General features: G+C 46.3%; 1 protein-coding gene across 5 annotated transcripts in view; it reads right to left on the bottom strand.

Annotated features, from left to right (window-relative positions):
* Positions 1 to 26,837, bottom strand: part of CMTM7 (CKLF like MARVEL transmembrane domain containing 7) — a 100,716-nt gene that overhangs the window by 31,052 nt on the left and 42,827 nt on the right. For 2 of the 5 annotated variants that reach the window (XR_004029801.1, XR_004029800.1), the window contains exons 2-5: positions 20,006 to 20,179; positions 12,470 to 12,568; positions 8,946 to 9,027; positions 6,892 to 7,180 (exon numbers count right to left, since the gene is read on the bottom strand). Coding sequence is in view for 3 of the 5 variants with exons in the window: in XM_003256809.2 (XP_003256857.1) it covers positions 7,167 to 7,180; positions 8,946 to 9,027; positions 12,470 to 12,568; positions 20,006 to 20,179 (369 nt within the window). In the remaining 2 variants the exon portion in view is untranslated. Of the gene's footprint in view, positions 1 to 6,592; positions 7,181 to 8,945; positions 9,028 to 12,469; positions 12,569 to 20,005; positions 20,180 to 26,837 lie in introns of those variants that run through there. The other 3 variants (XM_003256809.2, XM_030812225.1, XM_003256810.4) reach the window with 3 other exon arrangements.

Here is a 26,837-nt window from a genome sequence, read left to right on the forward strand (position 1 = left end):
GCCCGCCAGAGAACCCCCCTTTGACTGCAATATTTCTTTACCTACCCAAATCTTATAAAACGGCCCCATCCCATCTCCCTTCGCTGACTCTTTTCGGACTCAGCCTGCCTGCACCCAGGTGATTAAAAGCTTTATTGCTCACACAAAGCCTGTTTGGTGGTCTCTTCACACGGACGCTCATGAAAGTTTCCACACTTTTTTTTTTAGCAGAGAAATCCCCCTTTTCAATCTAAATTATGCATGAAACTCCACTATGTCAAATGGGAAATATGGTATGAATATCAATGACTAATTTATATTGATAACATTTACTTATTATCAGTGCATAGGAACAATGGGATTAATTTGGAAAGCCCACAATTTGGATAAGTAAGGAGATAACTGCAACTGCAGCTTCACGGTCAGATTCATTCCACTGCTGCGTCTGGGTTGCGCAGGATGGAGGAGCCCAGGCTTGCCCAGTGAGGTGGTGGTGGGGTTTTTAGCAGCTTGCTTCACACTCTGGGTGGCCTTGCACTGATGGCAGCTGCACGAGGTGAGTTACCCTGGGCAGACGGCATGGAGGCCGAGGGGCTCCCAGTGTCCATGTTTGCTATTGAAGGCTGGAGAGTGTTTTAAGTGTTTGCATATATTTTACTCATAAAATCGGGTATCTGTGAGTCTGAAGCACCTCTGAGAGTTCACAGGATGCAGTTCAGAAACTGCCACAAAGGAGGGAAGTGGTGGTTGCTGAGGGGGGCCCTAAAGACCTGCTGTGTTTCCATGGCAACAGAAGTTTGCTTTTCATGCTAGTGAAGACGCCTGCAGGTGGGTGGCCCAGAGAATGGGCCAGCTCTGGGTCTGTCTTCCCCTACCTGGGGCCTCTTCAGTGGCCTGGCTGGAAGCCAGGCTGAGATCAGCACAGGGCTGTGGCACAGGGGGCACCTCAGGCCGGGGTTAAGGGGGTTAAGGGGGCCCCCTTCAGGAACACACTTGTTCCTCCTCTGGGTCTGTCTGCATACATCCAGCTCTGGCCCTGCCCTGTCATCCCAGCAGCCCGCAGTGGGGTGGTCCCAGGCCACGCCCAGAAGACAGCCAGGCCTGGGTTCACACCGGGCTTCATCACTAACCTCCCTTCCACTTGGCTTTCTCCTTGGGTCTCCCCGCTACACTGTCCTCAAAGATTGGGGGTTCTATTGCCACAGGCTTCCCTATTACAGAAAACCCCACAGATGCCGTAGTCTTCCAGAGCCTCGCTGAGCAACAGTTTTCTGCCACTCTTGTGGGTAATGAGAAAACTGGCAGAGGTGTGCCCAAGGGATGGTACCCCCATCAGCCTTCCTCCCTCCCTCCCCAAGAGTAAGGCCAGGGAACTGGCTGCTTGTGGTGGGGGATGTGAGGAGACGGCTGTCAGCCTCATCTCCCAGGCCGACAGCCGTCTGCTCACATCCCCCAGTGCCCCTTGTGGCCACGGGTGCCAACACCCTTTCCTGGGGCCTCAGGTTGCCATGATGGCTCCTCAGGCTCCCTGCCCCTCCCCCATGGGTGCATCCTTCCCTCCTCTCACATCTTTGCTTGGACCCGCCTGGCTGTAACTGCTCTGAGAGCAGGGGTGGTGGGTACACAGTTTGGGTTCCACAAGGCCCCTGGGTTGAACAGCTCCCAAAGAGCCTGGATTAGAGAAGACAAATGCACCCTACAGCTGTGTTCTCCAAGACCCGTAATGCTTAGCTGTTAGAACATGGGGTGGCCACTGTTGGGCTGTGGGTTGCCATTTTTGGTTGGTGTAATTTTTGCTCTTTCAGCTACTGAGGTGCCTAGACATAGGTCCTGAATTGGCTTTTTCTTTCTTTTTTCTTTTTTAGACAGAATCTTGCCCTGTTGCCCAGGCTGGAGTGTGGTGGTGTGATCTTGTCTTACTGCAACCTCCACCTCCCAGGGTCAAGGAATTCTCGTGCCTCAGCCTCCTGAGTAGCTGGGACTACAGGTGTGTGCCACCATGCCCAGCCAATTTTTGTGTTTTTAGTACAGATGGGGTTTCACCATGTTGGCCATGCTGGTCTTGAACTCCTGACCTCAGGTAATCTGCCTGCCTCAGCCCACCAAAGTGCTGAGATTATAGGCATGAGCTGCTGAACCTGGCCCTGAATTGCTTTTTAAAAAATTATGGTGGCCGGGCGTGGTGGCTCATGTCTGTAATCCCGGCACTTTGGGAGGCTGAGGCGAGTGGATCATGAGGTCAGGAGATCGAGACCATCCTGGCTAACACGGTGAAACCCCATCTCTACTAAAAATACAAAAAAAATTTGTTGGGCGTGGTGGCGGGTGCCTGTAGTCCCAGCTACTCAGGAGGCTGAGGCAGGAGAATGGCTCGAACCTGGGAGGCGGAGGTTGCAGTGAGCCTAGATCGCGCCACTGCACTCCAGGCTGGGCGACAGAGCAAGACTCCGTCTCAAGAAAAAACAAATTATGAGGCCGGGCGCGGTGGCTCATGCTTGTAATCCCAGCACTTTGGGAGGCTGAGGCAGGCGGATCACGAGGTCAGGAGATCGAGACCACGGTGAAACCCCGTCTCTACTAAAAATACAAAAAATTAGCTGGGCGTGGTGGCGGGCGCCTGTAGTCCCAGCTACTCGGAGAGGCTGAGGCAGGAGATTGGCGTGAACCCGGGAGGCAGAGCTTGCAGTGAGCCAAGATCGTGCCACTGCACTCCAGTCTGGGTGACAGGGTGACAGAGCGAGACTCCGTCTCAAAAAAAAAAAAAAAAAATTATGGTAAAATAAATAAAATTGACCATCTTAATCATTTTTAGATGTACAGTTCAGTAGCATTAAGTGCATTCATTCATACTGTTGTGGAACCACCATGACCATCCATCTCCAGAATTTTTCATCTTCCCAAACTGAAACTGTACCCATTAAATAATAACTCCCATTCCCCCTTCCCCTGGCCCCTGGCAACCACCCTTCTAGATTTTGTCTCCATGATTTTCACGACCCTAGGTACCTCCTATAAGTGGAATCATGCAGTATCTGTCTGTCCATGTCTGGCTTATTTCACTTGGCATAATGTCCTTGGGTTTCATCTGTATCGTAGCATGTGACAGAACTTCCTTCCTCTTTAAGGCTGTCTGTATTGCTTTTGAGTAGTGCTTTATGTATTGTACAAACAGTACAAAATACGGAAATCTTGAGATCAGTATCTTCTTCAAACTCTACTCTTCTTACCTCCAGCGGGGCACAGAAACTCAGGGGTTCCCCCAGGTAGCATGAAGCGGCCCCTTCATTTCCGCAGCTGCTCCTCCCTGGGGCAGCAGGGGTACAGTCACCCTCCTTCCAGTGAGCTCCCCCTTCCTAGTTCACAAAGCTCTGCGATATCTGGCCTCAGTGGGAGGGGAGTGGAGCACGTTATTTTCTCACCTGTCCCCTGGGGCTAGAGTGTGGCTGTATGTGCCTCACCCCAGGCCCCAGAGCTCTGGCCAGTCTTCCTTGAAAGCTCCCAGGATCCAGGGACTATGCTGCCCCCCACACCCTCTGCTCTGTCTCTGGGTCCCCACAGTGCCCAGAGGGGCAAGGGTCTCTGAGGGCTGAAGCCAGAATATATGAAGGGTCAGGAATTCAAAAATGCCAAGACAGGAGGCAGTGGAGGTGCTTTTTTAATTTTTTTAATCAACTTTTATTTTAAGTTTCAGGGTACATGTGAAGGATGTACATAGGTAAACGTGTTACCTAGGTAAACGTGTGCCATGGTGGTTTGCTGCACAGATCAACTCATCACCTAGGTATTAAGCCCAGCATCCATTAGCTACTTCTTTTTTCTTTCCTGAGACGGAGTTTTGCTCTTGTTGCCCAGGCTGGAGTGCAATGGCGCTGCAATCTTGGCTCACTGCAACCTTTGCCTCCCAGGTTCAAGTGATTCTTCTGCCTCAGCCTCCCAAGCAGCTGAGATTACAGGCATACGCCACCATGCCCAGCTAATTTTTTGTATTTAGTAGAGACGAGGTTTCACCATGTTGGCCAGGCTGGTCTGGAACTCCTGACCTCAGGTGATCCACCCACCTAGGCCTCGCAAAGTGCTAGGATTACGGGCATGAGCCACCGCGCCCGGCCCATTAACTACTTCTTAAAAGGAATCTTTCTCCCAATGCAGCTGTGGATCCAGTGCGAAGTAGGGTTTACTTCAGACACCCGCCAACTGACACCATTTCTCATCTCCTTCTCCCTTTGGTGAAATCAGCCTCAGAGTTGCACCCACCCTAGAGCATCTTTGATTCCAACAGTGTCTCACAAATATTGCAATGCACACACACCACTGGGACTCGGTTATGATGCAGATGATTCTATTTTAGTTGGTCTTTGTGGGGCCTGGGATCCTGCAATTCTAACCAGCTGCCAGGTGATATCCACTTTGTGGACAAGGCTTAGGAATTCCTGGCTCCCATTTCAGACCTATTGCATCTCAATTTCTTAGAGGAAGGCTGGTCGGCTTCCCCAGGCCATGCTGCACTGTGATGAGTTAATGCCTGGGTTTAGAGGCTGGTCCTCCATGGGACAGCTGAATGGCACTGCCCCCCTGGCTTAGATATTCACTCCCTAGGGTTGAAGCCGTGTCCAGGAGGAGTGAGTCAGCATAGGGAAACCAGAGGGTCTCCTTCTCCCTACTGTCAACAGCATCCTCAACTGCCAATGGACAGCCAGCTGTGTGCAGAGGTTGCCAAGAGGACAGGGGCTCAAAGGTGCTGGCCCTGCTTCTAGAACATCCCTGAGTGGCTAGGGCGTCAACCGGGGCTAAAAGAGCTGGAGGAGCAGAGGATCTGAAGGTCATTGTCATACTTCAAAAGTGAAAAGCCAGTGTCCCCTTCGCCAGGTTAGACGAGGTTAGTGGGCCTCTGGCAGGGAGGACCCCCACGACTCAGCTCAGAGCCGGCTGCCGGGGACGTGTTCACCCACCCAGTTCCCTACAGGTGTCTCATCATGCCCTCTGTCCACCACGGCTCCCAGTGCCCGGCTGAAAACTGCCCTCAGCTTCCAATCTTGACTTTAACAAAATTTAAGGTCCAGGAAACTAAAAGTAAATTATGTTCTCCAGCTCCCTTGCACCCAGGTGAGTCAATCACTTTTGCAACATTAACCTGCTCATTTCCTGTCATTCTAGTACCTCTCTGGGGATTAAGATTAGAAAGATAACGATAAGGTAAGCACGCTGCTATGTTACTGAATTCCAAGAAGGTCACAGACAGGCCAGGATGGGCTTATTCTCTCCGTTATACAAAGGGGGAGCTAAGGTTCAGCAAGATGACCTGTGCCAAGTCGGGGGTTAGTCAATGGCAGAGCTGGGCTCAACCCCATGTCTGCGGCTCCCAGCCTGACTTTCTTTCCACCACCCTTAGCTCTTTGCTTAAACATTTACTCCCTGGTGCTGGAGATGTGGCCATTTAGAAGGGATGGTTTTACCAGACAGTTTTTGGGAGGTCACGGAAACCCCAGTTTCTAAAAAGGCCCTGTGGTCTCAGACAGCCACCCCTCAGCCAAGCCACTGGCTGCATGGTCCGCTGCTCACTGTCTGTGGAGGCCTCACTTGGCTCTGCGTTTTGCTTTCCTTCCTCACTGAGCAGACTCTGGCTCCTGCTACTATTCCTCCAACTGTCCTCCACCCACCTTTGCCCTCCTAGGGGGAGGCTCAAATGGTCAAACCCGGATCCTCGTTGCTTGGCGAGGCCTGCGTTGTCACTACACAGGCGGGGGCTCCCAGACCCACTGCCTCACCTGGACCGCGCCCTCCTCAGCTGAGCCTCCTCCACCCCGTTGCCCTGGAGGAGCCGACTGTGCCAGGGTCAGCTCAGCTGCGTTCCCGCTCCGGCCCAGCTGGTACACAGGATCCCCTCCCATCAGCAGCACTAGGCTCCAGACACACCACGGGTGCAGCTTCCTTAGATCATCCCAGACGGAACCCGTTGCCCCGAGCTGGCCGGCAGCCACAAAAGTAGCCCCAGAGCTCCAGCTCAAAGCCCACAGGGGCTGCTTCCATTTCCGGCAACACTCAGCAGAGGCAAGGATGGGGCTGGGAGTCAGGCAGACCTAGATCCTGAGCCCAGCTCCTCACTGGCTTGCCCTGTGCCTTGGGATGGAGCCCCAATTTCATTTCTAAAAATGTGGTCCTATAACCTGCCCCCTTGCAGTCACTACCATCACTATTAGGTGTGGTTGTGAATGTAGGTCCTTGCACACAGGGTTGCTCAAACATTGTTCCATCCCTCCTTTTTCTAGCCAAATGAGCAGCTCAAGATCAGGGAAACAGCGCATTTAGGCCAAGATCATTAATCATCATAGTGTAAACTCAACCCTTAGCTTGCTCTAAAGCTCTTTCCAAAACGAGAAGATTGGTGTTGCAGGAGGAGGACGTGAATATAAATGAGAACCTGCACATGTTTACCTAAAACTCTGCCCTGCTATACTATCCCCCAAGATGGAGAGAAAACCTGAAGTCCAGCAGTTCAGCAAGGGGCACACACAGAGCACGGGTGGAGGGCCACGGGCCAGACACAAGCTCGAATGGAAACTGTTTCAGGCCAGGTTTTACAGCCTTCATCTGGTTCAATAAGAAATCCTTGTGCAACTGGCCGAGTCAATATTTTATTAAAAAACACACAAACACATGCACAATGGTAACAAAGGCAGAGATGGAGAGGAGATGCGAGATCTCCTTGGGGACAGGCTGACCACATAGTGTTTCTACAGGCACGCCTCACTTCAGGAAAGAGGTTATCTCTAAGACCGGACTGACAAGCTAGATAAATTAGGAGGGGGCTTTGTTTCTTAAGGCGCTTCACTCCCCTGAGGAGTGAAGTAGAAGGGATTTAGGCAAGAGTATTCACAAACCCCTTCAGCTGTGCTAAGTGGGGTTCATCAGTACCTGAGGTGATTCTAGAAGCAGGAAGGCAGAAAACAGATTTCCCTGGAGGCTGCTTTCCTTTCCCAGAAGGGGAGGAATGTTCTCCCCGGAAGGCTGGAGGAAGAGTTTCCGGCTGGCTCAGGAGCTCAGGGAGAGCAGGAAGAGGGTGCAGGCCTTTCCTGGTACCCACCAGGCCGACAGGACTTTGGCACAGGAACACAGGTCCAGAGGCCCCGCCTGGAGTACACGTCCTCCTCTCTGCAAAGCTCCTGAGGGGCCTAGGGGTTGTGGCCTCATCAGACGGCTGCATCTTGGGAAGGAAATGGCAGTCAGGACAGCTTGCCAGGGATGTGGCCCACCCACAAGCCACACTCCACAGGTTTGACTCCAAGTTCTGCTCGGGGGGGCACCTGGGTCCTCCACCTTCCACCCAGTGCCGATGCCGACTTTCACTGAGATTATTCCATTTTTTAAAAATACATTTCCAAACAAGAAAAAAACTTCGGTAGTGTAGAGGTGACTCCCATCTGCACTCCCCCCACCTCAGTCTTACTCCTCAGCAGCAACCTCCCTAAGCCCTTTAGCTGTTTCTTTTGGTGATTCTTCCATAATTTAAACAACCAATTTATACCAATATTTATAGATTTATCCTGTTAGACATCACCTATTAACTTCTCTTTCCCCCTATGTTCTCTACTTTAAAAAATCATTCTTTTTTCTCTTAAACAGCTTTACTGGGATATTTTAATAATTCACATACCATACAATTCTCCCATCTAAAGTGTTTTTCAGTATATTCACAGGACTGTGCAACCACAATTTTAGAGCCTTTTCATCACCTCAGAAAGAAGCCTCATCCTCATTAGCAGTCACACCTGAGTCCTCTCCCCGCCCCCAGCCCCAGGCCGCCATGGGTCTACCTTGTGTCTCTATGAATCTGCCTGTTCTAGACGATTCGTATTAGTGGAATCCTCCACTACATGGGCTCAGTGTAGGATTCCATGAGTAATGCCCTCAAATAGGAGGCAAGTTAAATAAACCGCACAGTCATGCGATGGACTTAATGCTGCAACCCACGGAGTCGCTAAGAATTCCTAATGATGTTGGGAAAATATTTGATCGGTGGCTAAGTAGGAGAAAAAACAGATTATGAAACAGCACATGAAGTTTGATCCTTTTAATAAAAGCAACAGATATATATATTTTCAGAGAGAAATTATCGAAAGGATAGATATTCAGTGCTACTTCTGGGTAGTGTGATGACAGATGGCTTTTTCTTAATTTTTTTTTGTTTTTAAGAGACGAAGTCTGACTATGTTGCTCAGGTTGGTCTCAAACTCCTGGGCTCAGGTGATCCTCTTGCCTCAGCCACCTGAGTAGCTGGTACTATGGGTACACACCACTGTCCCTGGCTCAGACGGTTTCTATTAAACATTTTTTTATTTGTATTTTCTAAAAACCTACATTATATTTTTGTCATTAGGAAACTTAAGAAAAAGCTGGCTGGGTGCGGTGGTTCATGTCTATAATCCCAGCACTTTCAGAGGCTGAGGTGGGAGGACTGCTTGAGTCCAGGAGTTTGAGACCAGCCTCGGCAACATGGTGAGACTCCATCTCTAAAAAAAAAAAACTGAAATTAGGCATGGTGGTGCACACCTGTAGTCCCAGGTACTCAGGAGGCTGAGGTTGGAGGATCACTTGAGCCCGGGAGGTGGAGGCTGCAGTGAGCTCTGATCATACCACTGCACCAGCCTGGACAACAGGGCAAAACCCAATCTCAAAAAAAAAAAAAAAAAGAAAAGAAAAGTAAAGAAAAAGAAAGAAAGAAAGAAAAAAGCTTGGCCACCCGAGGCTGAAATGTTAGGGCATCTGTGGATGTGTGGAGATGGGAATGTGAGGGGAGATTCTGGGGTCACATCTTCCCCTTCGCTGGCCCCTGTACTCTAATACTACTTCTAAAGTCCCCTTGGGACACAGCCTTCTCAACAGCAGGGTTCGTCCCTATGGCTGAAGTCAAGAACAAGCCGTCCCCCTGTTCCTGAGAGATCCTCTGTGCACAGATAACCAGAACTCACCTGTGGACTGGGTTACACACGAGATCTTATAGGACAGCCATATGCTTGCCATGCAGAGGAAGGTAGCCATGAAACCAAAGATCTGCAGTGGAGAGAGGGGAGAGGAAGTTCACGGGCCATAGGGCCAATTACTTGGGCAATCCTGTCTGCTTCTCATCTCTGTGCTTGTTTCCTTTGTGTCTCTGGCCAGAAAGGAGCTTGGAGAGTCATCTAACCCAACCACCTTGTCCTGGATCAGGTGCAGAGAGGAAGCCGTGAGAGGCCCAGCCACTGGCCCCAGTCCCCCAGGTTGGGCCAGGTCAGGGCTGGCAGCCAGGCCTCTCGGTCTTCACTCTTCGCAGCTTCAGTGCCTGGTCTGGGTTTACATTTACAAGCAAGCTGGGGCTAAGCCAATGGACTTTGATTATCCTGGACCAATAGAGAAGAAAAGGATGAAATTTTAATTTGGGTTAAAAAAATCTGAACGTTCCCATGATTTGTGGTGTAGTGGCGTTGTTTGCATTTCATTTGTAATGACTTTCTGTTCCATTCTGGCTTTTTTTTCTCGAGACGGAGTCTTTCTCTGTCCCCCAGGCTGGAGTGCAGTGGCGCGATCTCGGCTCACTGCAAGCTCTGCCTCCCGGGTTCACGCCATTCTCCTGCCTCAGCCTCCCGAGTAGCTGGGACTACAGGTGCCCGCCAACACGCCCGGCTAATTTTTTTGTATTTTTAGTAGAGACGGGGTTTCACCGTGTTAGCCAAGATGGTCTCGATCTCCTGACCTCGTGATCCATCCACCTCGGCCTCCCAAAGTGCTGGGATTACAGGCTTGAGCCACCGCGCCCGGCCCCATTCTGGATTTATAGCCGTATAAGAGCCAGAAGCCGAGGCCTTTACATCTAGGTTTACGTTTGTACATATTAAACAATATTAGACTAAACTAAGTCAAGGCAGCACTCTTTCCCTTTCTCAGGGTCAGCCGGCGCTCAAGTGTGAGGAAGGCTGACCTACCCCAGCCCCCTCACTTGTAGATGAGATTCAGGTGCTGGGAGAGGAAGAGCGCCTGTGGGAGGCTCATCAAATGGTCGAGGGAGAGGCAGTAGCTTCTTCTGGAATCTCTGGGCTTTGAAGCCTGCAGCCATTTTCCGTGCTTGTGAACAACACTGGCAGCTGCAGTGGTGAAAACGTAGTGACCACTTTACTACATCCCTACCAGGGTGCAAGGCCCTGTGGGTGTATTGATTCCTTTAACCCTCACAACTCTGCTGGGTGGGCACTAGGATTACCCACTCCTGCTCCTCCATTTCACAGCTAAAGAAACAGAGGTACAGGCGGTCAACTGTTTTGCCAAAGGCCACAGAGCCAGCAAGGGCCAGATATGGGATGGGAGCCCAGGGAGCCTGGCTCCAGAGTCTGCACTCTGCAGTACCGGGTGCCTAGGTGTTCTCAGACCCACACAAAGGCCTCCACTTCACTACACCGCCACTGGTGTCCGGTGAGAATGGCGCAGGGGCAGCTAAAGGGTAGGATTTCCAACAAGGTTTGGTTTTCTTTTCAAGCCCAGATGCTGCTTTACATAAACAGCTGCCCCCACCAGCCCACACCCACTTCTTCCCCGGGTTTCTTTTCCTGGGCTCCTTTTGTACCAATTGTCTGCAGCACATAATTAGCGTATTAGAGCCTGTCCTGGCCTCTCATTGTCTGTTCTGCACAATTAGCACGTTATATACCATCCCGGTCCCCAACTGTCTGCACTGCATAATTGAACAGTTTATTATATCACTACAGAATGCTATTCTAGACTACAATGCCTTGTTTGCTAATTGTTTCATGTGTCTTGTCTCCTAAGCTAGAATGACCACTTTCTTATAAGCAGGGACCATATTTTAAAAATTTCTTCTAACTTCCTCATAGCCCAGGTTTGGTCCTAGGCACACAGACAGCATATGATGAATGTTAGCTATAGAGATTCCAGGGCTAAACAGTTATGTGCAACCTGAATTACCAAACACAGTGGGAATCTCCTCAAGTGGGCCCGGAAACACAGTGGGCACAGGTCTCCTGTGTGCCTCTTCCAGCACCCTGCACTGTAGCTGGGCAGGTGTTAAGCTTCAGGGGCGCAACCATCCCTCTCTTCAGAGACAGCAGAGAGAGGGGGCAGAGGGGTGTGATGGTGGGCTGTGGGAGGGCCATGTGGAGCATCAGTGTTGGGATGTTTGGCCACCCTCTACAGTGACCTTCTGCCCCCATGCTGACCTTCAGAGGAGAGACTCCATCCCTCAGTGGAATTCCAGGAGCCAACCCACTCCCAGGCCAAAGTCTGGAAAATTTTGCTAATATGTGTAAGTGAAAGACAATGAATGTCATATACAGAGAGAGCTTTTCTTTTTCTCTTTTTCTTTTATTTTTTTGAGACGGAGTCTCGCTCTGTCACCCAGGCTGGAGTTCAGTGGCGTGATCTCGGCTCACTGCAAGCTCTGCCTCCTGGGTTCATGCCATTCTCCTGCCTCAACCTCCCGAGTAGCTGGGACTACAGGTGCCCGCCACCACGCCCGGCTAATTTTTTGTATTTTTAGTAGAGACGGGGTTTCGCTGTGTTAGCCAGGATGTTCTCGATCTCCTGACCTCGTGATCTGCCCGTCTTGGCCTCCCAAAGTGCTGGGATTACAGGCGTGAGCCACCGCGCCTGGCCCTCTTTTTCTTTTTTTAAGACACAGCGTCTCAGTATGTTGCCCAGCCCAGACCGAACTCCTGGGCACAAGCATTCCTGCCAAGTGCCTGGGACTACAGATGCGTGCTAGCTACCACATCTGGCTTGAGAGAGCTTTTCTTAAAACTCATTTTTAAAATCTTGTCTGCTCATCACTGAAGCAAATCAGTGTTGTCCCACAGGCCACTGAACTACAAATAGTTAGCTAAATCAGACATCAGATGACAGGAATCTATGAATCTTTAAAAAATAGTATATACATCTGTAAGTATATACATATATATATGTATATATCTCACAGGACTATATTTTTGTATATTTCCATCTACTTCTACTTATGGCTATCAGATGGATCAATTTTTGCCTCTGAAAGATACAGGAGTATTATTTCCTGGCCTGAATACTGTTAAAAATCAGGAATGGCAAAGCTCAGGCTCATGGCATAGATCTCTAATTGATCACAGTACATTTCCCACTGGGCCCAAAAGAGGCCCCAGAATCTGTCTCTGCATAGTGCTGAGGCAGCCAACGAGCAAACGATGACAGTGGGTGTGTGAATTAAAACCCGCCTGGCCCCCTGATTTCAGTAGTGGCTGTAAGAGAGGCCTGGGCTGCTGGGGCTCTGTGAATTTGCTGGCAGCCCTGACAATCCACCTTCTGGGACTGTACGCCTCCGCTTAAGGCTCTTTGGAGAGAGCTGATGGCTGGATCAAGGTAGGTATTGATTTTATGAAAGGAATGCCCCAGAAACCAAACCCTTCTCTTCCCCCATCAGGAAGAAAATGAGCATTTTAAATAAGAATTCATTCCTAAAGGCTCCCCAAAACATCCTCACCGCTCCGGCTACCAGTCCGCTCTGGTTGTAACTCTTGGAAGCTGCCACAATGGAGGCGATGAGGAGGAGCAGGGTACCAATTAAATAGTGCAGAAGTTCCTGGGGGCAGAAACAAAGCAAATAAGTGGGTAGGTCGGTCCATTTCTGGTCCGGGAAGAGCAACTGGGCATCAGAAGAGATGAAAAGAAAGGGAGAGAGTGACGCTTCCTCTTCTCCCTTGCAACACGCAGATGGGATGAGCAGTGCCGCTCGCAGGCAGCCAACATGGGGGCTGACCAGGAAGCGGCCAAGCAAGACAGAAGTGATGCCGGGCAGGCAGGAAGGGAAGAGGACAGAGGGAAAGGAAGCTTCTGGTGTGAGCAGAGATAGCCACTAAGGACTCCTCTACGCCTGAGAGCAATCTGTGGACAGTGCCTTAACCTCTGGCTAAAGCTACTAAAAAGCAAACGAGCTTCTTGCAACTTCCCGGTTGGAGAGTTTAAACAAAGCTCCAGCTTGGAGACGCAAAGTGATAGCAAAGTTAAAGAGTTACTTGCCTTTCTCTTCTGCTTCGGAGAAAGTTCTGGGCTAACAATGTGCTGGTCTTGTGTGACTGACTGGAGTGTCTGCCCACTCTGTGAATGGCCCCAAATGTGGACTTGAGAGGTATTCATTCCCAGGGGCCCATCAGACTCAGACTCTAGAATGAGGTCAGTGGCACTTCTGTGAAGTGCCTGAGGATGTGTGGTGGCAGCTGGCTTTTTCACTCCTGAGCTTCCTGCCTTTTTTTTTTTTCCCTGTCATTCCCTCTTCTCTTTTCTCCAGAAGAGTGCCCTCCTGGCCAAGCTCTGCCAATGAATCCACTGGCAGGACTGGTTCCACCTTTGCTTCTCGCCTTGGCCCATGGGCCGTGCATTTCCACCCCACTCACTCATCATGATTAATCAGCAACCTTGCAGGCCCTGGATGAGACGGGCCTTTCAGTGGCGAGGGAAAGCTTCCATCTCACCCTTTCTCTTCCCCATTAAACATCAGATCAGAGAAGAACTGAGGCTGGGGGCCACTTCCAGTGCTTGCTCTGAATCCAGGGTGCATCCATTTTCAGTTGTCTTCAATGAGAATTTAGCAATCATTCCTTGATGAAGTTCTGTCCCTTAGGGCAGGCAGCTATTAAATTTTGGAAAAGCATTCCAATTTAAAGCTGTAGCTCCTCTCAAAGCTATGTAAAATCAAAGACCCTGGTTTCTCCCTTAGTGGCTAGAAAGGAATATCACAAGATAGATCACAGAGATTTTAACTAAAGAACAGATGAGTAACTGCAAGTTCCCCACATCCACCATTCTCAACTATTAAGACAGAGGAGGATGACCTGGGGCAGAGAAGAACAACTTGAGAGAATCCTAACCAGAAGTACCTAAACAGTATCTCAGCCAAAAATGTGTGACTGAGTCTGGCCTTCCAACTTTCACTCCCCATGCAGCCCACTCTTGTGCTTGTCCCTGAGCTTTTGTTCTCTCCTTTGCTTGTTCAGTATCTGCATCAGGTAAGCCCCAGAGGAATTTGTTCTCAAAAGAAGCAGAAAAAATGCCATAACTTTGAAAGGGGCCTTAGAACTTAGAAACACAAAAGAAATTTCTCTCAAAATAACAGTGGGTAATAATGTTAAGTGTGAACAATTAAACAATCTAATCAAGACGCAGAGGTGGTCAGATTGGATTAAAAAACCAAAGCAAAACAAGAAATAGCTACAGTATGTGCTGTCTATGGGAGAGAGACTTCATATTCAAAGATAAGGATATGGCATGCAAACAACAACCAAAAGAAAGCCAGGGTGTCTACACTGCATCAGACAAAATAGAATCGAACACAAAAAAAAGTTACTAGAAATAAAGAGGGACATTTTATAACAATGAAAAGCTGAATCCATAAGATATAACAATTATAAACGTATATGCACCTAATAAGAGACCCAAAACGCATGAAGTGAAAAATGAAAAAAATGAAGGAGAAAAACAGACAATTCAAAAATAATAGTTGGATAATTCAATATCCCTACTTTCAGCAATGTATAGAACAACCAGGTAGAAGGTCAACAAGGAAATAGAAGATTCAAACAACACCATAAAATGACTAGACCTAAAAATCCTCTATAAGAACTCTATCCAACAAAAGTATAATATACAAATATACAATGTATAAAAGTACATTCTTCTCAGATGTACACAGAACATTGTCCAGGATAGGCCATATATCAGACAATAAAACAAACTTCAATAAAGGCAGAAGGACTACAAAGTATGTTCTCTGAACACAATGGAATCAAATTAGAAATCAAGCAGAGGGAAATCAGGGAAATATATAGAGATTAAACAACATATTCCTAAATAATGAATGGATCAAAGAAAAAAAATCATAAGATAAATTAGAAAATACCTGGAGATGAATGAAAATGAAGACACAATATACCAAAATTATGGAATACAAGTAAAACAGTTATCGGGGGAGATTTATAGCTGTAAATGCCAATATTAAAGGAGAAGGAAGGTCTCAAATTAGATGATGGCCTTCCACATCATCTTAGTCTGTTTTGCATTGTTTTAATAAAGGAATACTCAAGGCTGGGCAATAAATAAAGAAAAGAGGTTTATTTGCCTCATAGTTCTGTAGGCTGTACAAGAAACATGGCACCTGTATCTGCTTCTGGTGAGGGCTTCAGGGAGCTTCTACTTCCTAAAGCAAAGGTGAAGGTGAGCAGGCATCACACAGCAAGAGGAAGGAAGCAAGAGAGAGCAGGGGAAGGTGCCAGCCTCTCTTTAATAATCAGTTTTCATGGGAACTGACAGAGTAAGAACTCACTTATTACCACTAGAACAGCACCAAGTCATTCATAAGAGATCTGCCCCCATGATCCAAACACCTCTCACTAGGCCCCACCTCCAACACTGGGAATCAAATTTTAACATGAGATTTGGAGAGGACAGATATCCAAACTATATTATACATTAAGACACTAGGAAAAGAAGATCAAACTAAACCTAAGGCAAGCAGAGGAAAGAAAATAATAAAGATTAAAGCAAAATTTATTAAGATAATAGGAAAACAATAAAAAAATCAATGAAACCAAAAACTGGCTCTTGAAAAGATCAGTAAGATTGACAAATCTTCAGCTAGATTGATCAAAGAGAGAGAGAGAGAGAGAGAGAGAAGATACAAATGAAAGAGGAAACATTACTACTGCACTTACAGAAATAAAAAGGATGTAAGAAATAGAATAAACAATTGCATGCCAATAAATTCAATGACTTAGATGAAATGGACAAATTCCTAGACATATATACTAATAAAATTGACTCCAGAATAAATGACACAATCTGAAAAGATGGTAAAATTAGTTTGAATTAACAATAAAAAAAATTACCCACAAGAAAAGCCCAGACCCAGATGGCGTCACTGCTAAATTCTACTAAATAGTTAAGGAATAATTAATACCAATTCTGCACAAACTCTGTCAAAAGATAAAAAAGGAGGGAATATTTCCTAAATTATTCTGTGAGGCCAGTATTACCTTGATACCAGCACTAGATGGACATCGGAAAAAAAGAGAACTACAGACCAATATCTCTTTTAAATACAGATGCAAAAAGTCCTCAACAAAATATTAGCAAACTGAATATACCAGCATATAAAATGGGTTATACATTATGGCCAAATGGAATTTACCCCAGGAATGCAAGGTTGGTCCAACATATACAAACAAACCAGGCCAGGTGTGGGGGCTCATGCCTGTAATCGCCACACTTTCGGAGGCCGAGGAAGGAGGATATCTTGAGCCCAAGAGTTCAAGGCCAGCCTAAGCAACATAGGGAGACCTTATCTCTACCAAAAACAAACAAAAAAAATTAGCCAGGCATGGTGGTGCACACTTGTGGTCCCAGCTACTCAGGAGGCTGAGGTGGGAGGATCGCTTCAGCCTGAGAAATAAAGGCTGCAGTGAGCCATAATTATACCACTGCACTCCAGCCTGGATGACAGACCAAGATCCTGTCTAAAAAAACAAAACAAAAAATAATGTAAGACACCATACTAATAATGGGAGAAAAACTCATCACCTTAGTAGATATGGAAAAAGCATTTGACAAAATCTAATACTCTTTTATGATAAAAACACTCAACAAAGTAGTGCTAGAAGGGAACTTCTTCAACTTGATAAAGGGCTTCTACAAAACACTTACCCAATGTTATATTTAATGATGAAAGAAGGAATGCTTTCCTCCTAACATCAGGAAAAAGATAATGATGGCTGCTCTGCCATTTCTATTCAATATTTGTCTAATTTAGTCAACTAATTTCTTGCAATAAGGCAAGACAATGAAATAAATGGCATCCAGATTATAAAGAAAGAAGTAAAAATATCTCTATTTGTAGATCTTGTTTATAGAATATCCTATGGAATCTACTAAAAATATTATTAGAAAAATATATTAGAACTACTAAGTAGTTCAGCACAGTTGAGGACACAAATCAATATGCAAAAAGTAACTGGATTCCTATGTACTTGCAATGAACAATCTGGAAATAAAATTAAGAAAAAAATCGATTTAAAATAGCATCAAAAAGAATAAAATGCTCAGACACAAATTTAATTTAAAAAGTTCAGGCCAGGCACAGTGGCTCATGCCTGTAGTCCCAGCATTTTGGGAGGCTGAGGCAAGAGGATTGCTTGAGCCCAGGAGTTTGAGGATGCAGGGAGCTATGATCTTGCCACTGCACTCCAGCCTGGGTAACAGAGCAAGAACCTGTTTCAAACAAAACAACAAACAAAACACACTTTTACTCTGAAAACTACAAAACATTGAAAGAAATAAAAGATTATCTAAAAAAATGGAAAAACTTCCCATGTTCATGGAGCATAAGACTTAATATTATTAGGATAGAAATATTCTCCAAATTGATCTATGGATTCAACATAATTCCTATTGTAATCCCAGCTGATTTTTGTAGAAATTGAAAACTCGATTCTAAAATTCATATGGAATTGTAACGATCCAAATCAATCCTAAAAAAGAAGAATAATTGGGAGGCTGCATATTTGCTAGTTTTACAACTTACTACAAGGCTACAGTAATCAAAATAGTGTGATAATGACATAAAGATAGACATATAGATCAATGGAATAGAATTGAGAGTCCAGAACTAAATCCATGCATTTAATGGTCAACTGATTTCAACAAAGGTGCCAATACCATTCAATGGGGGAAAGAATAGTCTTTTCAACATATGATGCTGGGATAATTGGATATCTACATGCAATAGAATGAAATTGAACCCTTACCTCACACCCTATGCAAAAAACATTAACTCAAAATGGATCAAATACCTAAATGTATGAACTAAAACTATAAAACTCTTGGAAGAAAACATAGAAGTAAATTTTCACAATCTGAATTTGGCAATGGCTTCTTATATATAAGAAAAACGTGAGCTAAAAAAGAAAAAAAATAAACTAAATTTATCAAAATTAAAAACTTGTGCTTTAAAGGACACCATCAAAAAAGTGAAAAACAACAGAATGGGAGAAAATATTTTCAAGTCATATAGCTGATAAGGGACTTTTATCTATAGAAAGAATTCTCACAACTCAATAATGAAAAGACAAATAACCTAATTAAAAAATAGGCAAAGGACTCGAATAGACATTTCTTCAAAGAAAATATACAAATGGCCAAAAGCACATGAAAAGATGATTAACATCATTAGTCACTGGAGAAATGAAAATCAAAACCACAGGAAATAACACTTTACACTCACTAGAATGGCTGGAATCAGAAAGTCAGATAGTAAGTGTTGGCAAAGATGTTGTGAAACTGGAACTTCATACACTCCTGGTGGGAATGTAAAATAGTGAGCCACTTTGGCATACAGTCTGGCAGTTCCTCAAACAATTAAACACAAAGTGACCATATGACTCAGTAATTCCCCTCCTAGATATATACCAGAGAAAAATGAAAATATGTCCACACAAAAAACTTGTATATGAATGCTCATAGCAGCGTTATTCATAATAGCCAAAAGTTAAAAACAACCCAAAGGTCCACTGAAGATGAATGAAAAACAAAATGCAGTCTGGTTTATCCATACAATGGAATAATATTTGGTTATAAAAAGGCTGGCATGGTAGGCCAGGCGCGGTGGCTCACGCTTGTAATACCAGCACTTTCGGAGGCCGAGGTGGGCGGATCACGAGTTCAGGAGATTGAGATCACGGTGAAACCCCGTCTCTACTAAAAATACAAAAAAAAAAAAAAAAAAAAAATTAGCCGGGCATAGTGGCGGGCGCCTGTAGTCCCAGCTACTCGGAGAGGCTGAGGCAGGAGAATGGCGTGAACCCGGGAGGCGGAGCTTGCAGTGAGCCGAGATTGCGCCACTGCACTCCAGCCTGGGCGACAGAGCAAGACTCCGTCTCAAAAAAAAAAAAAAAAAAAAAAAAGGCTGGCATGTTGGCTAATGCCTGTAATCCCAGCACTTTGGGAGGCCAAGGTGGGAGGATTGCTTAAGGCCAGGAGTTTGAGACCAGCCTGGGCAACACAGTGAAACCTCATCTCTGTAAAAAAACACAAAAATTAGCCAGGTGTGGTGGCATGCACCTGTAGTCCCAGCTACTCGGGAGGCTGAGGTGGGAAGATCACCTGAACCTGGGAGGTTGAGGCCGTGTGAGTCACGATCACGTCACTGCACTCTAGCCTGGGTGACAGAGTGAGACCCTGTCTCTAAAAAGAAAAAAAGGAATGAAATACTGATACATGCTACAACATGGATGAACCATGAAAACATTCAGCTAAGTAAAAGATGCCAGTTACAAAAGACCACATATACAATTCCATTTACATGAAATGTTCAGAGTAGAAAAATTTTAAGAGACAGAAGATTAGTGATTGCTTAGGACTGGAGGGATGAGTGGTAGGGAGGTGACAGCTAAAAGGTATGGAATTTCTTTCTGAAATGATGAAAATGTTCTCAAGTTGACTGTAGTAATGGTTGGACAACTCTAGAAATACACTAAACTCCATTGAATTGTACCCTTGAAATGAGTGAACGATACGGCATATGAACTGCATCTCAATGAAGCTTTAAAAAATAATACAGTGGGAAGAAAAAGTCTGACAACTTCTGACTGTCTCCTCAGCCCCCACTAGTCCCTTTCAGCCAGAAAATCCTGTCATTCAATCCTCACAACAGTATCAATACCCATCATCTTCACCTACAATTTTCTTCCAAGTTCCTTTTCCCAACTCATACACACACAGCCATTCTCTGTTGCTTGAGAAAATAAGCATGAGGCAATAGCCACAGCCTTCTTGTAGCTGGAAAGTGAGTTTTAAAAACCAGCAGGACATCAAGCAGAGATGTCCACCAAACAATAGGAAATTCAGGGCAGAGGCAGCAAAGAATGGTTAAAGAGGTGAGATGGGCAGACGGGAAAAACTCTGTCAGGTCTCAGTACTCCAGCTAACATCCTGACTTGTGCATGCGGAGGACAGGGCCAGGCCACTCTCTTACCGATAGGGGCCAGCTGATACAGGTGAGCACGCGGTAGAAGCGGAAGAGGTGGACCAGGTAAAAGGCGAGGATCATTATCAAGTCGCAAATGGTGACCACTTCAAAGTAGCTGTAGGCGCTGTAGTCAGTCCACAGGGAGCTCCGCACGCAGATGAAGGCAATCAGCAGGGTAACCTGCCACATAAACAGAGACATCAGAGAAATGCTTGCCCAAGACAGGCACCCAGGGAACAAACAACGGAAAACAACCAAGCATCCCCCAGCAGGCCCACATTGAAGAACTGCTATTAATGCAATTCAGGTTATTTCCATACACACTGGCTGGAAGGTTGGAAGACTGCAACTTCATGTGGTACACACTTTGAAACTACTGTCTGTGAACACTGATGACGGCAGAGACTGACTTTGTCCTCTCTGAAGTTTGTTAGATTATGCCAGCAGGAAGCCCCCTCAGAAGAAGCAGGAAAACAAGAAAATAACAAAGCAGAACCATCCCTTTCATCTGCTGGATATCCACAGAGCAAAGAAGACAGAGTGATGGTGACCTGGGGTTTATATATTAGGCCCAATTGTATGAAGTTGCCAATATTTGATGGTTTTTGACCTACAAAGATGGCAATTCATACCTTACAGCTATCAACTGACAGATAACAAGTTACCATTTACTGATGTCTGACATACGTGATCTCGCTAAGGCCAGGCAGAACCCTGCCAAGTAGACAAAATCATCCCCATGTTCATAAGGGGAAACTGAGGCATGCAGGTTCAATCATCAGCCCAAGGCTATCTGGCTTGTAAGTAGGAGAAGTGGGATTTGAATCCAGGTCTGTCTGACTCTAAGGACCATGTTCCTCCATGTTAGATGCAGTTCTACCTCCCGAAAGTGTAAGCTCTGATCATAACAAGCCAAGAAAGGTGGATGGGTTCTCAACTGTGCGGGAATCCTGTTTAAGAGGTGAGGCTGCTCACCATCAGGGCATGTGGTGAGAACTCACTAAGAAATATCACAGCACGGCCGGGCGCGGTGGCTCACGCTTGTAATCCCAGCACTTTGGGAGGACGAGGCAGGCGGATCACGAGGTCAGGAGATCGAGACTACGGTGAAACCCCGTCTCTACTAAAAATACAAAAAAAATTAGCCCGGCGTGGTGGCGGGCGCCTGTAGTCCCAGCTACTCGGAGAGGCTGAGGCAGGAGAATGGCGTGAACCCAGGGGGCGGAGCTTGCAGTGAGCCGAGATTGCGCCACTGCACTCCAGCCTGGGGACAGAGCGAGACTCCGTCTCAAAAAAAAAAAAAGAAATATCACAGCACGAGTGAACATGCTTAACGGCCTGCTACTGAATTAATAACCAGATGAATATTATTAGCAATGCATGAGTACAAGAGAGTAGAATGAGTAACAGTCTGAGCTTCTGTGAAGGCCACTCAAAGAGAAAACCTGTCTACTCCATGTAGGGAACAAACCAGTAACACACGGGGTTCAAAGTGTGTAAAATCTTAGAATCTATTTATTTAGTTATTTAGTTTTTGTTTTTTGAGATACAGTCTGGCTCTGTCCCCCAGGCTGGAGTGCAATGAACCAATCTCAGCTCACTGCCACCTCTGCCTCCTGGGCTCAAGCCATCCTTCCACCTTAGCTTCTCAAGTAGCTAGGATTACAGGTGTGTGCCATCATGCCTGGCTAATTTTCGTATTTGTAGTAGAGACGGGGTTCTGCCATGTGGCCCAGGCTGGTCTCAAACTCCTGAGCTCAAGCAATCCCCCCGCCTTGGCCTCCCAAAGTGCTGGGATTATGGACGTAAGCCATTGTTTCCAGCCAGGGATCTATTTAAAATGCACAACCAATTTAGGAAAAAGATTATTTTATACACTGCCTCTTTCCTATGGAGGAGTGATTCCTTTTTTTTTTTTTTTTTTTTTTTTTTTTTTTGAGATGCAGTCTCGCTCTGTTGCCCAGGCTGGAGTGCAGTAGCATGATCTTGGCTCACTGCAACCTCTGCCTACGAGGTTCAAGGGATTCTCTTGCCTCAGCCTCCAGCTGGGACTACAGGTATACACCACCATGCCCAGCTAATTTTTGCATTTTTAGTAGAGACGGGGTTCCACCATGTTGGCAAGACTGGTCTTAAACTCCTGAACTCAAGTGATCTGCCTGCCCCAGCTCCCCAAAGTGCTGTGATTACAGGTGTGAGCCACCGTGCCTGGCTAGAGCAGTGATTCTTAAAGTGTGTGTGTGTGTGTGGGGGGGGGGGGGGGGGTGTTAGTGTCTGGATGTGCGATTTTGTGTCCCATGGGACATTTGGCAATGTGTGGATGTATTTTTGGTTTACACAATTTGTGGGGATGGGGGTTGCTACTGGCATTTAGTGGGTAGAGGCCCAGGGTGCTGCTAAACACCCTGCAATAAATAGGAGAGCTCCCATAGTAAAGAATTACCCATCTCCAGCCCCAAATGTGGCCCCTCAACTACAGTACTACTGTTGAAAAATTCTGCTATAGAAAGTGTCAGTCTACAATGAGGATTAAATCACAAAATGGGGCCTGGTGCACGCCTGCAATCCCAGCACTTTGGGAGGCCGAGGCAGGTGGATCACCTGAAGCCAGGAGTTTGAGACCAGCCTGGGCAACAAGCAAGACTCTGTCTCTACAAAAGATACAAAAACTAGCTGGGCGTGGTGGCATACACCTGTGGTCTCAGCTACTTGGGAGGCTGAGGTGGGAGGATCAATTGAGTCTAGGAGGTCGAGGTGAGCTATTATCACGTCACTGCACTCCAGCCTGCAAGACAGAGTGAGAGTCTGTCTCTAAAAAAATAAAAATCAAATCAAATCACAAAATGGATCTAACTCCAGTTAAAACAGTTGATGCTGAAATGCTCTTATTTTCTAAAGCCCCTTGTTGCTAGCCCACTATCAAGATCCTCAGCAATAGGTACAACAGCTAAAAGAGAACTCTCAGCTGGAAGCTTGAAGCGGGTATGGAGAGAGCTCTGCTTACCAGATCGAAACAGAAGAGTGTGGCTGTGACACGAAGAGTCCCTCAACATTTGTGTATTTCCTTTTGCTAATGAGCAACGCAAGTGTTTTCATTTTTTTGGTTCCTCTGAAGCTAGCCAGCCATGGTGATATAATGATTCACACCCTCTGCCTTACTCAGGAGTGTGCATGATTGCCAGGGCTTTGCTGCTACATTAGTCTTACTTCCAGGCCACATCTACACGGGGAAGTCTAGGGGTCTTCCCAGCCCCACACTGACCTCCTCATGAACTCAAGTATCATTATTCAAGGCATGACTGAAAATGCAGATAATGTGGGATTATGCAGCGTGATTCCTAGGTAGAGAGGCAATTTTGCATCTAGTTTAATGCAGAGATTAAAATAATTTTCCAACTCTTCGTTGAAGACAAAGTTAGCTCTTTTTCATGGTGACACAGGGATGTGGAAGTTTCCCAGCCAATAAAAGGGGCCAGTGCAGGTCTTCCTGCTCTGAGCTTCCAGGGCTGAGTACTGTGTAGTAGGAAGTGCATTCCTGCTCTGTCAGAAACATCTCAAACCTTTCTGGGAAACTTGCTCATGAAATAACACTTTCTGAATTCGGTTCACTTGGCCTATGGCCGTCTACCATATGACTTTCTTTAGGAAAGCCCAATTTTAGAAAATCTAATTTAGACAGAGTATGGTGTGTGCTTATGCGTGCTCCTAAAAGCTTCCTTTTTGCCCAGGGATTCATTCATTCCAACTTTAAATAGCCAGCATCTTAGCCAGCACATTAAGTTAAAAAAAAAAAAAGATTTGACTGACATCAAACTATTCAGAAATTCTTCTAAAGCCAGTAGGTAACTTCTGCAAATGCTGGGGCCCCCTGAATTATTTAGAAGCTTAATTCCTGGGTGACAAAATAATCTGTGCAACACCCCCCTCCCATGACACGAGTTTACCATATAAGAAACCTACACATGTACCCCTGAACTTAATATACAAGTTAAAAAAAAAAGCAAAGGTGAAGTAGAAGAAAGAACAAGACAATAGTGGGGAAAAGGCGCTGGGGTGTTTATCCCTGCCCTCCTCCCGCCAGCTCCAACCCTCTCAGGTGTCTTCATGTTCCCAGTTAGAAAAGCAAATGAACAAACACGCCTCAATTCAGAGAGGACTGGAGGTAGGGGTTCTGACTTCAGGACGGAATGAAGCAGCTGGGAGGTTCCTGGAAGACAGATGTTTCTGTGTAGAGTAACTTCAAAGTGATGCTGTCCAAAGGGTTCACTTGCCTCTTAAGGTGCCTTCTAGCTCCTCTCATAACGGTTTGTTCTTTTATATTGAACTGTCATAAAAATAAAATATCTAACATAAACGTCCAGGGGTTTATTTTATTTATTTTTTTGAGATGGAGTCTCACTCTGTCGCTAGGCAGGAGTGCAGTGGTAACATCTCGGCTCACTGCAACCTCCAACTCCCTGGTTCAAGGGATTCTCCTACCTCAGCCTCACGAGTAGCTGGGATTACATGCATGCGCCACCATGCCCAGCTAATTTTTGTATTTTTAGTAGAGACAGGGTTTCACCGTGTTGGCCAGGAGGGTCTCGATCTCCTGACCTTGTGATCTGCATGCCTTGGCCTCCCAAAGTGTCGAGAGTACAGGTGTAAGCCACCGTGCCCGGCCTATTTTTTTCTTTTGAGACAGAGTCTCGCTCTATCACCCAGGCTGGAGTGCAGTGGCGCTATCTCCACTTACTGCAACCTCTGCCTCCCGGGTTCAAGCGATTCTCCTGCCTCAGCTTCCTGAGTAGCTGGGACTACAGGTGTTCACCACCACGGCCGGCTAATTTTTGTATTTTTAGTAGAGACAGGGTTTCACCATATTGGTCAGGCTGGTCTTGAACTCCTGACCTCAAGTGATCCACCGGCCTCAGCCTCCCAAAGTGCTGGGATTACAGGTGTGAGCCATGGTGCCCACCCATGTCCAGGGGTTTAAAAGTAACACTGCAAGAGCCCTCAACTCAAAGCAAGGGTCCCACAGACCAGCCATGATACCACAGAGTCACTGGAATTAGAATTCCAAATAAGAAACATCATTCCCTGGAACGTGTGTCCTTTCTGACTCCCTTCTGTCAGAATTCTTACTAGAAAGAAGACATGATTTTTTGGAAGGAGCAGAGGGTTTAAATTTCACAAGAGATGAAGGAAGCTGACATGATCTGAGAAAAGTGACGGTCCCCTGAGGACTCTGGAACCAAACTAGTCTGGTTGCAGCTTGAGTGTACACCCGCAGCCAGCCAGGTGCCAGAAAGTTTGCCCAGGTTCTCAGCCTGGCTGAGCATCCTTCCAGAAAGAAATAAGATTTTGAGGTCTACGATGAAAAATCTCTAGAGAAAACTCAAGAGGCAGTTTTCAAGGGACGCCTGCTTCTGAGTTGGGCTGGGGAGGTGTCTGGTGGTCTCAGGACCCTATCTCCTGCCACCCATGCTTGGGAACATTTCCTCAGCAGACCTGAGCCCTCGTGCCTCTGCCAAGTCTGGTCCACTGAGTGTGCCTGTGTCTGGCTAAAGATGGCACCAGACACCTTTCATTTTGGAAGCCCTGGGCTGGATGCTGGTAGGTCACCCAACCCCACTGTCCCTGCATCTGACCTTGGAATGATACTTCAGTGAGAGGAGGCAGGAGGAGGAGAAGTAACTGATGAAAGCTAACATCAAAAGTCTCAGACCCAACTCTAAGAGGCTTTCCAGGAAATCCCCAGGAGATGAAAGCCAGGCTTGTTCAGAAAGTCAGAAATGCGGATGAGGATGCAGTGCCTGGAACCTGCATTTGTAAATGCTAGTGGGCCCATAAATGACTGCTTGGCAGCGGCAGACAGGAAGAGGAATGTGGTATGCTCCCAACTTTGGCTGAATTTGGCACTGAGTGTAAGGAGATTCACCCGTGCCTCCCTGTTAAAGTCATCATCATCTAATAGCCTTTGTGCAATCTCATTGACACCCACTGGCTGAGAAACCTGCCCCGCGGATTCCTCTAGGTCGTGTCTCACTCACCAACATCAGAATCTTGCTCCAGAGTCCTGCCTGTGCTCCTATTCCCCCCAGCACATAGTTTTGTTTTGTATCTACAAATGAAAATGCCATAGAAACCCAAGGGAGGGAGAATAATCTAGGAAATATGCCCGGGGTCCTGAGCTCCAGGCCTTGGGCAGCTCAATGATGCACCACTGGTTTCTGAACGTAACTGCACAGCAGAGTCACCTGTTTGCAGCATACCGAAAACCAGATTCTATGTTTGTCCATGTTGGAGGTAATTCTGGAAGGACACATAAGAAGCTGGTAACAGCACTTGCCTCTGGGGAGGGGAAGTGATATTTAGTAGTTTTAAAATCCACTTGTTTTGTTTTCTTACATTGTAAGAATCACATATTAAGTTTCAAAAAAGCAGTTTTAAAATGATACATCTTAGAGATCTTTAATGTCATACAAATACAATTTTACCTTTTTTTTTCATTGGCTATATAGTATTCCCCAGTAAGGCAGTGGCTTTATTTAACCCAGGGTTCCTCAACCTTGGCATTACTGACATTCAGGGCTGGATAATTCTTTGTTGTAGGTGGCTGTCCTATAGGTGGTCTTATCACAGCATCCTGGCCTTTACCTATGAGATGCCAGCCTTTACCCACTGCCCACTTGCAACAACCAAAAATGTCTCCAGTCATTGCTGTAGGTCCCCGGGGGGCAAAATTGCCTCTGGTTGAGAATGACCTACTTAATCTTTTATTGGTGGGCATTTAGCATATCTCCAGTTTTTCACTAATACAAACAACCCTGCAAAGAATTAGACGTACTTCTTTGTA

The sequence above is a fragment of the Nomascus leucogenys genome, chromosome 4 (assembly GCF_006542625.1).
Source record: "Nomascus leucogenys isolate Asia chromosome 4, Asia_NLE_v1, whole genome shotgun sequence".
Classification (NCBI taxonomy): Eukaryota; Metazoa; Chordata; class Mammalia; order Primates; family Hylobatidae; genus Nomascus; species Nomascus leucogenys.